At 40.8% G+C, this 14,001-nt stretch overlaps 1 protein-coding gene across 2 annotated transcripts in view; it reads left to right on the top strand.

Annotated features, from left to right (window-relative positions):
* LOC134807520 (uncharacterized) overlaps nucleotides 1–1,013 on the top strand; it is a 30,750-nt gene extending 29,737 nt beyond the window's left edge. The window contains exons 6-7 of one of the 2 annotated variants that reach the window (XM_063786129.1): nucleotides 116–274; nucleotides 881–1,013. In XM_063786129.1, coding sequence (XP_063642199.1) covers nucleotides 116–259 — 144 coding nt within the window. In that variant the 3' untranslated portion in view covers nucleotides 260–274; nucleotides 881–1,013. Of the gene's footprint in view, nucleotides 1–115; nucleotides 332–880 lie in introns of those variants that run through there. The other variant, XM_063786128.1, reaches the window with a different exon arrangement.
* The last annotated feature ends 12,988 nt before the right edge of the window (nucleotides 1,014–14,001 follow it).

Genomic DNA, 14,001 nt, shown 5'->3' on the forward strand with positions numbered 1-14,001 from the left:
GTAGTACTTTATTCCCCTGTTAAGTCCAGAATCAGGAACAATGATTGGCACACAGCAAGAGTTTATAAATTCTTGTTGAATTAGATTCCTTGGATAATTTTCAGTATTCTTGTAGATAACTCAATCAACTTGGATATTTCTCACCATTGACTTAAGAAAGCAGAGCAGACACTGTGCTGGGGACTTTGAGCAATGCAGAGGAGTGGAGAATGCCCCCCAAGAACTTAGAAGAGATGGACATTTGCATTATTCTCTGTAATGACTGCACAGTGTGGTGAGTATTGTACTTTGCTATTGGGTATCAATCACAATTGCAATTGGATAACCATAATAGCATACATAGAGAATTATTTTTCTTATATCAATAAATGTAGAGATTTTTTGGCTTTACTTTAGCAGCTCCTCAGTATAATCTAGGTGAATGCCTTTTCAATTTTATGGACATTTTCCTCATAGTTGCAAATGGCTGCTGAAGCTCCAGCAATCACATTCCCATCCACCCCCAAAAAAAGAATAAGAAGAATGTAAAAGGAGTAATGACAGTCATGTCTTGCCCTTTATTAGGACAGCAAAACCATTTCCAGAACTACCACCCTTCCATAAACTTATGACAGTGTCTCATGGGCCAGAATGGGATCAACTGGCCACCCCAGGTGCAAGGGAGAATGTGGTGATGGAAAAAAATTAAGCTAGGCATATAATGTTCAGAAGAAAATATGGGTTCTGTAAAGCCAATAAAAAAGTAGACGAGGAATGTTAGGCAGTTTAGAGAATCTGCTGTATTAGATGTACAATGCGCTGTGAAGCCTTTGTAAAGGAAGAAAGAATTGATTTCATTGGGCACAATCACGTGACAGAGAAACCTTAATCTGACCTACAGAGTGGATTTCATGACTTTGCTGTGTGAGTTGTTGGTGTAGACCTTGCACAGGCATACCTTGGAGATATTGTGGGCTTGGTTCCAGACCACGACAATCAACTGAATATTGCAATAAAGCAAGTTACACAAATTTATTTGGTTTCTCAGTGCATTTAAAAGTTGTCTTCATACTATATTCTAGTCTATGAAGTGTGCAATAGCATTATGTCAAAAAAAACAATAAATATACCTTAATTTTTAAAAATCCCTTTATTGCTAAAAGAATGCTAATGCTCATCTGAGCCTTCAGCCAATCATAATCTTTTTGCTGATGGAGGGTCTTGCCTAGATGTTGATGGTGGTTGACTGATCAGGGTGGTGGCTGTGGCAATTTTGTGGAGTAAGACCACAATGAAGTTTGCCACATAGACCAACTCTTCTTTACACAAAAAATTTCTCTGTAGCATGCATGGTGTTTGATAGCATTTTACCCACAGTAGGACTTACTTCAGAATTGGAGTCAATTCTGTAAAACCCTGCAGCTACTTTATCAATTCACTTTATATAATATTGTAAATTATTTGTTGTCACTTCATCAATGTTCATAGCATCTTCCCCAGGAGTAGATTCCATCTCAGAAACCATTTTCTTTGTTCACCCGTAAGAAGCAATTTTTCTCATCTGTTACAGTTTTAACATGAAATTTAAGCAATTCAGTCATATCTTCAGGCTCCACTCTTAATTCTAGTTCTCTTGCTATCTCTACCACATCTGCAGTTACTTCCTTTACTGAAGTATTGAATCCCTCAATGTCATGCATGAGGGTTGGAATCATCTTCTTCCAAATTCTTGTTAGTGTTGATATTTGGTCCTCCTGTGAATCATAGATGTTCTTAATGACATCTTGAAAGGTGCATGCTTTCTGGAGGCTTTCAATTTACTTTACCCAGATCCATCAAAAGAATCACCATCTAAGCCACCTATATCCTTACTAAATGTATTTCTTAAATAATAAAACTTTAAAACCAAAATTACTCTTTGATCCATGGGCTGCGGAATGGATGCTGTATTAGCAGGCATGAAAACTACATTAGTTTCCTTGTACGTCTCCATCAGAGCTCTTGGGTGACCAGGTGCGTTGTCAATGAGCAGTAATATGAAAGGAATCTTTTTGTTCCTGAGCAGTAGGTCTCAACAATAGGCCTAAAACACTCAGTAAGCATGCTGTAAACACATGTCCTGTCACCTAGCCTTTGTTGTTTCATTTATAGAATACAGGCAGAGTCGATTGAACATAATTCTTAAGGGCCCTAGGATTTTCAGAATGGAGTATTGGCTTCAACATAAAGTCACCAGCTGCATTAGCTCCCAACAGGAGCATCAGCCTGTACTTTGAAGCTTCGAAGCCAGGCATTGACTTCTCTCTAGTTATGAAGGTCCTAGAAGACATCTTCTTACAATAGCAGGCTGTTTTGTCTACATTGAAAATCTGTTGTTTAATGTAGCCTTCATCAATGGTCTTAGCTAGATCTTCTGGATAACTTGCTTCAGCTTCTCCATCAGCACTTGCTGCTTCACCTTGCACCTTTAAGTTCTGGAGATGGCTTCTTTCCTTAAACCTCATGAATTAACCTCTGCTAGCTTCCAACTTTTCTTTTGTAACTTCCTCATTTCTCTCAGCCTTCATAGAATTAAAGACAGTCAGAACCTTGCCCTGTGTTAGGCTTCAGTTTAAGGGAGTGTTGTAGCTGGTTTGTTCTTCTATCCAGACCACTAAAACTTTCCCCATATCACCAAGGAGACTGTTTTGCTTTCTTATCATTCGTGTGTTCACTGGAGTATCACTTTTAATGTCCTTCAAACACTTTTTGTTTGGTTTTAAAACTTGGGTAAGTGTTTGGCATAAGAGGTCTAGATTTAAGCCTATTTTGGCTTTCAACATGCTTTCCTCACTAAGCTTAATCTTTTCTAGCTTCTGATTAAAAGTGAGAGACATCCAACTCTTCTTTCACTTGAACGCAGGCAGGCTGTTGTTGGGTTATTAACCGGCCTAATTTCAGGATTGGTTTTTCTCAGGGAATAGAGAGACCTGAGGAGAGGAGGAGAGACAGGGACATGTCTGCTTGGTGAGGCAGTCAGAACATATACATTTATTAATTAAATTGATCATCTTGTGTGGGTGCCATTTGTGGCATCCCAAAGCAATTTCAATAGTAACATCACCGATCCCAGTTCACCATAATGGATATAATAATAATGAAAACGTTTGAAATATTGTGAGAGTTACCAAAAGGTGACACAGAGTTTGAAGCGAGCACACGCTGTTGGGAAAAATGACACTTGTAGAACTGCTTGAGGCAGGATTGCCACAACCTTCAATTTGTAAAAAATGCATATTGGGGAATATGCACAATATCCCATCTCACAACATCTCACAATAAAGTGAGATGCACTAACATGTGGTGTACCTGGATTATTTTCCTATTGCTGCTGTAAGAAATTTCTGCAAACTTAGTGGCTTAAAACTTAACTTTATTAACTTACAATTCTGAAAGGCAGAAGAAGTGTTGCACAGAGCTCATTGGCCTAAAGCTCAGGTGTCTGCTGGACTGTGTTTCTTTCTGGACATTATAGGGGATAATCCATTTTCTTGGGGTTTCCAGCTTGTAATGAGAGAGGCAGGAGGCAGCCAAATGCCTAGGCAGATAGGGGCAGGTCCTTGGTGAAACCCCATCTCCAAGCCAAAGACAGTGTAAGGCCTAAAAACCAAGCCACAAGTTAAATCCTCAGACCAGATTGAGAACTCATCTTCTTATTTGGTGAACTTTCCTCAGATTGATCCCCACCCTTTACCAATTTTACATATACCTACCCTTTCCTAATTGGTTTTCTACACTGTTCTGCCCACTTTTGAATGGTGTCTTTGCTTTAACCTTTTTTGCACACTCACAAACCAATCAGCACAAACTCTCCATTCTGAGTCCTTAAAAGGCCCCAGATGCAGCCACATGGGGCACTTTCCTGCCTTTGGGTGAGGGAACCACCCCTGTCATTCCATCTCCACTGATAATTTTCCTTTTGCTTAATAAATTATACTCCACTTACTCTCTGGTGTCCATGAGCCTAAATTTTCCTGGTCGTGAGACAAGAACTTGGACCTAGCTGAGCTAAGGAGAGAAAGACTGCTACACTAGCAGCTGCCTGTATTCCTTGGCTCCTGGCCCCTTCCATCTACAAAGCCAGCAACTCCTAGCTGAGTTCATCTCATGCTGCCATCTCTCTGTCCTCTCTCTTCTGCCTCCCTTTCCACTTGTAAGTTGCCTTGTGATTACATCGGGTCTGCCTGAATAATCATTTTGTTTTTGTTTTGAGATGGAGTCTCGCTCTGTCACCCAGGCTGGAGTGCAGTGGCAAGATCTTGGCTTACTGCAGCTCCACCTCCCAGGTTCAAGCGATTCTCCTGCCTCAGCCTCCTGAGTAGATGGGATCACAGGTCCCTGCCACCATGTCCAGCTAATTGTTTTGTACTTTTAGTAGAGACGGGGTTTTACCATGTTGGCCAGCCTGGTTTTGAACTCCTGACCTCAAGTGATCCACCCACCTTGGCCTCTGAAAATTCTGGATTACAGATGTGAGCCACAGCACCTGGCCTTAATCAGGATAATCCTAGGATAATCTCCCCATCCCATGGTCAGATGGTGAGCAACCTTAATTCCATCTGCAACCTTAATCCCATTTTGCCACTGAAAGTAATATAATCACAGGTTCCACAGATTAAGACGTGAAGACTTTTGGGGGACAATTGTCGTTTCAATTATAGATCTCTAGGCTTTGGGGTACATGGAGTAAGGAGGGAAAGAGAAAAAAAATCACTTCACCGGGATCATTCTTCCAGAAGATTGTCATGTAGAACAAGATTGCTCTCTTCAGGGCAAACACAGAACCAAATTACTTTGTTTAAAACTGTTAGTGGCACATGAAATGTGAGCTATTTTTAAGGTGAGAAACCCCAACTAAACTAGAATTAGTTCATTTATTTCCCAAAAGATTACCACTGGGGACATAATTCACTGCTAGTAACTTGCTATGTGAAAATAAAACCAACATTACAAATAAATCAGGGGCAGCTATTTGCATTACAAAGAGCTTCACTTTAGGACTTAAATGAGTTCAACTGACTTAATTAAATATAAGTCAGCCCCTGTCAGTTGTTCCTTTGGTCCCATGTTTACTGGGCCCCAGCTCTATGCTGGGTCCTGAGGACATAAGAGTGTATGGAACTTGACTTGGCCTCTGCCCCAGTATAATGAAGGAAAAATAAGCAAACGATCTCAGAGCCAAACATGAAACTTATCTTTTTATCAGTGACAAGAGCTGCTAGGGAGCAGCACATGGTCCCCTAATAGCAGAAGAGGGAAGATTGCATCCCTTTGGGATGTCAAGGAGGCTTCTGTGGGAATGTGTCTACTAATGATAGAGACAGGAGGCAGCAAAATGCCTAGACAGACAGGGATGCATCTCGGTTGAAACCCCACCTTCAAGCCAAAAACAGAATGAAGGCCAAAAGCCCAGACTGCTGATCCCAAATGAAACCCATGACCCAGAGTGAGAACTTCTGTTCCTGTTTGCCTGCCCTTTCCCGATTGGTTCTTTCTGAATAATTCCTTTTAACTAATCGAATGTTGCCTTTTCCAATACTACCTAGGGCCGTAAAAAGCCCCAGACCCAGCTACATGGGGAGGTGAGAATCACCCAACTGCTGGGGTCAGGGACCATCCCCAACATGCCTTCTCCATTGAAATCTGTTCCGTCACTCAATAAAATTCTTCTCTTCCCTCCTCCCTTCAATGTCCCACATATCCTCATTCTTCTTGGGTGTGGGACAAGAGCTTGGGAACCATTGAATGCAGGCACAAGCTATAACACAGGTGAGCAGGGGCATGCCAGCATGGCTGAGTGGGGCCTGGTGGGGCATCACTAGCTGGAGGTCCCCAGCTTGCAAAAGGACTGAGGAGAAATATCTTACATCACTGAGATGTCAAGAGAAGAACAAGTAGATATTTAGGAGGTGCAGAGGGGAGAGGAGAACACCCACAAAAGGAGTGCAGCATGAGCAAAAGGCCTGGGGCACAGAATCTGTGTGAATACCAGGAACCCAAAGAAGGTCCCTGCAGATGGAAACACAAAGGGAGCTGGGGCAGGGAGGAGCTGAGGCTGGAGAAGCGCAGGCGCCAGACCACACGGGGCATCATGGACTCCACTGGGTTGCACTGTCTTCGTTATAAGAGCAAAAGAAAGACCCTAAAGCTGCTGAAGTGTCTAGACGACATGATCTTATTTGTGGTGAAATCACTTCAGCTAGAGTCTGTAAAGCAGTTTAGAGTGTGATTTGATGCCCAACAGAGTGCAGGCGAAAGTCAGTCATGGGACAGAAGAACTGAGAACAGCAGTCACCAGCAGGAGGTCATTTGTGGTAAGGTAGTCGTGGTTATAACGGTAGCAACTGCCAACCTGTGTCAAGAGGTTCTGTTCTTCCAAGCTGTGCCCTGTGCGCTTCATACAAATTATCCCATGAATCCCTTGCAGTAACTCTACAAAGTATATATTAATATTATCCCCATTTTACAGATGAGGAAACGGATGCAGAGAGAAGCAGCTGGGCTTGCCGGCTGCCATACAGATGTACAAGCATCAGGGCCAGGTTTTACACCAGGCAGGCTGACCCCAGAATGCTTGCTGTAGACATGGGGAGTAACTGCCAAGTGGCTGTGGGCATCCCCAAATGATGTTTGCTTATTTGTTTGTTTTTGAAGGAAGGCATTGTAAATAATGTTACTGAAAAATAAATGGGCTCTGATTAGATATGTAAGTGTGTTAGTCTGTTCTCATGCTGCTAGTAGAGACATATCTGAAGCTGAGTAATTTATAAAGAAAAAGGTTTGAGTCCATTAAAGTCATGTCTTACATGGTGGCAGGCAAGAGAGCTTGTGCAGGGGAACTCCCATTTATAAAGCCATCAGATCTCGTGAGACTTATTCACTCCCATGAGAACGGTATGGGGGAAACTGCCTCCATGATTCAATTATTTCCACCTGGCCCCACTCTTGACATGTGGGGATTATTACAATTCAAGGTGAGATTTGGGTGGGGACACAGCCAAACCACATCAGTAAGTATGAATGTTATGCACGTGTACAACTTTAGAATGAGGCATTGGATAGGAAAATGTCTGTGAGCTTCAGGTAAAGGAAGGGACAGTGGCCGGATGTCAAAGGCAAAAGGAGAGTGACCTTGTCATCATTAAGACGTGGGGTCCTTGTGTTAACAGATACTCTGATTTTTTCAAGAGATACCAGAAATCTTAAATTAGATTTGAAATCTCTTTATTTTTATGTTAGCAACTATTTCAGTTTTTAACATTGTGTAAATCAACATTGAAAGAAGCAAAGAGGCTCAGAAACAGAACTTTGAGAACCAATGTAACCTACAGACATCAGGCTAAAACCTCCAGATTTGGTCTGGGATTTGAGCTGCACTGACATGTTCCAGAGGAGTGGTCTGCATGCCGTGCCTTTGGCTTGGTGGGCCAGTGGCTGCTGGTTCTTAGTGTTTTTAGCAAACCTTTCAACTTAAGACCATAGGGACCAGCTCTCACTACTTACGACATGGACTTCACATCTGAGCCTAGAGGTGTGGAAGAATGAACTTGCAAAATTGATCATAAGCCATGGCTCACAAAGCCCCTGGCGTATTAAGGGCATTATCAGCCTAAGATGGATGGATGTCTTTCCACCCACCACTAATGTCTCAGCTTTTCAAGGAATCAAAACTGCAGCTTTGAATTACAATTTTAGGAAGGAAACCAATGATAGGGAAAAAGTAAGTATAATTTTTTTCTCCCAAAAAAAGCTGGAGGCCGTGAGTCAGTAATGGTGCGTGGACAACATTCACATTAAACTAATTGGAGTTATGTATGCAAACAGAGTCCATAAATAGACAAGTTGCCTTTGTATCAGACTAAGAAGTCAGGATCATTTTAATGTTTTATGTGATGACTTCTAATCCTAAACACACTCATAAAGTCTGTTTGGAAATATAAGGAAAAAAAAATCAAGTTTTACTTGAAGACACAACGATTTTCTATAGGCAGAAATGAAGCAAGTCTTTCTTCAACTCCAGGTACTACCATGATCTGCCAGTTCCAAATGCTAACATGTTCAGAGAAAGAAAGGATTCTGTTTCACAGTGGAGAAACTGAGGCGAAGGTGCAGGGTCATTTTAGTGAATGAAAATCATGAATCAACACCCACAAGAAGCATTTGCATCCAGACAATGGACTTTTATTACATCTGGAGTGAGCAACACGCTTTCTTTATATGAGATAATTAAGTTCTTAGTTTTGCATGTATTTATTGGTGATGGTGCTAAGAAAAGAACAATGAACAAACAAAAAATGCCCCAAAAACTGGGTCTTTGAGTGTACACTTTGCAGGGACGGATGTTAGGTCTGTTTATAATATCAGTGTCTGTCTTTACCCCAGCACAGTACTGGGCACTTAAGTTGGCTCAAACATATTTTATTGTTTTCCACCAAGGGGTTGCAAGATTTGCTGTAAAGGACAAACCAGGAAATATTTTAGTCTTTGTGGGTCATTCAGTCCCTGCTGCAATTATTTAATTCTGCCACTATAGTGAAAAAGCAACCATATACAATAGTAAATGAATGGGTGTGGCTGTGTTTCAATAAAACTTTATTTACAAAATCTGACAGCCAATCAGATTTTGATTTGGGGCCTTCTTTGCTGTCCCCTGTTTTATACCGTGAAGTTTAGGGTGGTTGGTTATTCAGTGACAGGAAAAAAAAAAAAAGTTACTGAGAGTGACTTGTGTTCAAAGGCTCCAAGAGTTAGGTTTCAAAATTTTCCTCTGGATTACAAATAAGGTTCAGGAATCAACAACTTTCAGTTAGAGCTTCTGAAATTAACAAATCAATGTTTTAAAATGATGTATTTACTAGTAAGTTTATAACTTACTAGTTGTGAAGTTATAAACTTCACAAAGGCATGTACCATTTCTGTACTTTTTTTTTTTTTTTTGAGATGGAGTTTCACTCTTGTTGCCCAGGCTGGAGTACAATGGCACAATCCTGGCTCATTGTAACCCCCACCTCCTGGGTCCAGGTGATTCTCCTGCCTCAGCTTCCCAAGTAGTTGGGATTGCAGGGGCCTGCCACCATGCCAGGCTATTTTTTTTTTTTTTTTTGTATTTTTAGTAGAGACAGGGTTTCATCATGTTGGCCAGACTGGTCTCGAAGTCCTGACCTCAGGTGATCCACCCACTTTGGCCTCCCAAAGTGCTGGGATTACAAGCATGAGCCACCATGCCAACCCATTTCTGTTCTATAAACTGATGTCTATCCACATTGCTGGGCACAGAATGCTCAGGTCCATAGATAGTTCTAGCACAGATGCATGTAATTTGTATTCTAATCTCAAGATTTCAGAATTTCTTTTTTGATAAATTTATTTTTCTTATTTTTCTTTTTTAAAATTATACTTTAAGTTCTGGGATACGTGTGCAGAATGTGTGGGTTTGTTACATAGGTATACATAGAATGCTTAGGTACGTAGATTGTTCTAGCACGCACACATCCATGTGATGTGTATTCTAATCTCAAGATTTCAGAATTTCTTTTTTAATTAATTTATTTTTCTTTTTTTTAAAAATTATACTGTAAGTTCTGGGATACCTGTGCAGAATGTGCAGGTTTGTTACATAGGTATACATGTGCCATGGTAGTTTGCTGCACCCGTCCATCCGTCATCTACATTAGGTATTTCTCTTAATGCTCTCCCTCCCCTAGCCCCCACCCCCCAACAGGCCTCAGTGTGTGATGTTCCCCTCTCTCTGTCCATATATTCTCATTGTTCGACTTCCACTTATGAGTGAGAACATGCAGTGTTTGGTTTTCTGTTCCTGTGTTGCTGAGAATGATGGTTTCCAGCTTCATCCACGTCCTTGCAAAGGACACGGACTCATTTTTTATGGCTGCATAGTATTCCATGGTGTATACGTGCCACATTTTCTTTATCCAGTCTATCATTGATGGGCATTTGGATTGGTTCCAAGTCTTTGCTATTGTGAATAGTGCTGCAATAAACATACGTGTGCATGTGTCTTTATATTATAATGATTTATAATCCTTTGGGTATATACCCAGTAATGGGATTGCTGGGTCAAATGGTATTTCTGGTTCTAGATCCTTGAGGAATTGCCAAGCTGTCTTCCATAATGGTTGAACTAATTTCCACTCCCACCAACGGTGTAAAAGCATTCCTATTTCTCCACATCCTCTCCAGCATCTGTTGTTTCCTGATTTTTTAATGATCACCATTCTACCTGGCGTGAGATGGTATCTCATTGTGGTTTTGATTTGCATTTCTCTAATGACCAGTGATTATGAGCTTTTTTTCATATGTTTGTTGGCTGCATAAATGTCTTCTTTTGAGAAGTGTCTGTTCACATCCTTCTTGGTATTTTTAGAAATTGATGAGGTATAGCTAAATGATTGTGAACATAGACCCTGAAGACTTGTGTTCTGGTGCTTCTTTTGCCAAAGACCTTGAATAAATCACATCCTCTCTCTGTGCTAAAATCTCATCAGTAAAATGAAGCTGTTAGACCACATCAGTCTTTCCCAGGGCAGAAGACACACACACCTGCATCAATGCTGGGCGATTTTAGGTTTTAGGTGGCACCAGATACCTCTTTAAATAACATTAAATCACATATTTTCATTTCAATTGTCCTTCAGACCTTTTGATTACATAAAAGAGAGAGACCATTTGGCACCAGTGAATTTATAATATGTTTTAGAGAGAGAGCCAAACCCAGACTGAGAAGCCTCTGCAGAAAAGAGTAGCTGTGATTTCGTAACATTTTATCACATTAATTTGCACAATACTTATTTCCTGTAGTTACTCCCTATGATGGTAGGTACTACTGGATTTCTATTAACAGTGTAATGCAGTGTTCCTGTTTTAAGAAATAAATTAGGCTTACATCTTTAATCCCAGCACTTTGGGAGGCCGGAGCAGGAAGAACACTTGAGCCCAGGAGTTTGAAAGCAGCCTGGGCAAAATAGCGACACCCCATCTTTACAAACTGCTCGCCCCCGACACACACAAAAATTAGCTAGGCATGGTGGCTCCTGCCTGTGGTCCCAGCTACCCTGGAGGCCAAGGTGGGAGGATCTCTTGAGGCCAGGAGTTTGAAACCAGCCTGGTCAACATAGTGAGACCCTGTCTCTACAAAAGAAAAAGTAGGCCGGGCGTGGTGGCTCATGCCTGTTATCCCAGCATTTTGAGAGGCCAAGGCGGGTGGATCACCTGAGGTCAGGAGTTCAGGACCAGCCTGGCCAACATAGTGAAACCCTGTCTCTACTAAAAAAATACAAAAATTAGCCAAGCGTGGTGGCAGGCACCATGCTACTTGGGAGGCTGAGACAGGAGAATTGCATAAACCCTGGAGGTGGAGGTTGCAGTGAGCCGAGATCACACCATTGCACTCCAGCCTGGGAGACAAGAGTGAAACTCTGTCCCCACCCCTCAAAAAACGAAAAAGTAAAAAGTTAGCCATGCAGGGTGGTGCACACCGGTAGTCCCAGCTACTGCAGAGACTAAAGCAAGACGATCACTTGAGCCCATGAGGTCAAGGCTGCAGTGAGCCAAGATCGCACCACTGCACTCCAGCCTGGGTGACAGGGCAAGACCTTGTCTCAAAAAATTAAGTAAGTAAGTAAATACATAAATAAATAAAGATAAGAGGAAAAAAAGAACTAGAGTAAAAGCATAAATTTCTAGACGTAAGACATTTTAAATTCCAGCCCCATTATTCTATCTTTGGGCTTTTACTCCATAGTCTTTGAAGTTAGAAATAACTTAGGGTGAATTTTATTTTTCTCATCTGTCTTCTAGAGTTCAGGTGGCTACATTCTTTGTATACAGACAAGCATTGAAAGAATCCCTTCAGAATCCAAATCTCAGCCTCAGGGGATTTGTTGGATTGTGGAGTTTGGCCCTCTCATGCCCCTAATCAGCCTCCTCATGTGAACTTTATAACTGTGAAGTAGCAGAAGTTTCCATGCAGACCCTTTTACCTGCTGTCAGTTATTGAGGAAAACCTGTCAGGGCCATCGTGTGTCACTGAGTGTCAAACAAAAGTGGAATACGGGTTAAAGGAATTTTCACTTGAGACGTTTGACTGCATTAGAACTGAAGAGCAGAAACTTGTAACTTAGGGAAGACACTTTTAAGATGGCGTGTTTATGAATTGTAAACTCTGCTTTAAGTCAAGTCATGGGGCCATACCCGGAAGACACAGACTAAATTACTATTCATTATCAGAAGGAAATTTAGATTACTCCTATGCATACTTAATTCCCAACATCTCACTGGCAGTAGAAGTTAGTGGGAGTGACTTGTGTTCAAAAGCTCCAAAAATTAGGTTTCAAAATTCTCCTCTGGGTTACAAACAGGGCTCGGTAATCAACAGCTTTCAGTTCAAGCTCCTGAAATTGCAAATCAATGTTCTCTACTTGCTGCTTCCATAAATAAATGTATTCTTAAAATGAACTAAATTGTTTGTAGCATGAACATAAGATAGTTTCAGGAAATTAAAGAGTAAAAATGATTAAGAATCAAAAGATAACTTTTTATTTTGCTCAAATATTAGTATTTCTTCAGAAATGAGATATATTTTATGGAAAACATGTCAATTCACAAATAGGATAGGAAAATGTTAATCAACTCTCCCCCCAACCCTCATCTTGTGCATGTAGAATCTTTCTGAATTTTCCATTATAGGGAGAAAAATGAAAGAATCATCTAGCTTAATTCTCTAGTACAATTTGAATTTGCCACTCACAAATATATGAGCATTTATAATCAGGAATTCACTATCTTGGCTATCTGGTGACTAGAATTTTATTTATTTTATTTTATTTTATTTTTATTTTTTTGAGACAGATTTTCGCTCTTGTTGCCCAGGCTGGAGTGCAATGGCATGATCTCAGCTCACTGCACCCTCCACTGCCTGGGTTCAAGTGATTCTCCTGCCTCAGCCTCCCAAGTAGCTGGGCTTACAGGCATGTGCAATCACACCCAGCTAATTTTGTATTTTTAGTAGAGATGGGGTTTCACCATGTTGGTCAGGCTGGTCTCAAACTCCTGGCCTCAGGTGATTCACCCACCTCGGCCTCCCGAAGTGATGGGGTTACAGGCATGAGCCACCGTGCCTGGCCTGAAAATTTCTAAAATTAGGAAAAGAGAAATTGAATTGTGATTTCAAATGACATCCACAAACAGTAAACTCAAATGGCAACACGACCCAGGGAAGCCAGTGAGTAGAGTGGGCCATTTAGAAGACTCTAGAGAGTAATGGAGTGAACAAGGGAACTGACATTCTGTCTATGAAGGAACATCAGGGCTAAACCAGAGGCAACTATTTCCAAGTAAAAGTGAGGGCTTAATGTTGCCAGAAACCATGTGGGGGTTATATAAGTCATATTCTTGAAACTTAGTTAACCTCAGTCCCTGAAAACCAGTGAATAATCAGAGATATCAAGGAGAAGAAGGACACAGTGAGAGTTAAATTTTAAAAAAGTGTTAGCATTCCATTTTTCAATTTGCCTCCTTTCTGAAAATTCTATCTAACAACTGGAACGAGAGGCTGACTGAAGCCTAAGAAAAAAGATAAGATAAAGGATTAGATGTTATCCATTGCTCTAAAATAATTTACCAGCACATAATGCAATTTTGTTTCAGTCATTCACCCCCATTTTATTTAAAGATTTTACTTCAGATATTCCTCCCCTCCATCCTCCAATAATCTTGAAGCCAGAAAAACTAAGTTCTATCACTAGCTTGATCACTTAGAAGTTATGTTGGGTCAGATAAGTAACTCAGATTATTTTTTAGAAATGAGAATGTTACCAATATTTGTATGATTGAATAATTTCAAATAAAGAAATATAATCTCAACTCAAATCATCTTAAAAAAGGAAATTTCTCTTGCTTCATAACAGAGTCCAGCCTACAAAAGGCCACCGAGTTGATTGATTCGGAAGTTCAGTGATATTAAGG

The sequence above is a fragment of the Pan troglodytes genome, chromosome 10, assembly GCF_028858775.2.
Source record: "Pan troglodytes isolate AG18354 chromosome 10, NHGRI_mPanTro3-v2.0_pri, whole genome shotgun sequence".
Lineage (NCBI taxonomy): Eukaryota > Metazoa > Chordata > Mammalia > Primates > Hominidae > Pan > Pan troglodytes.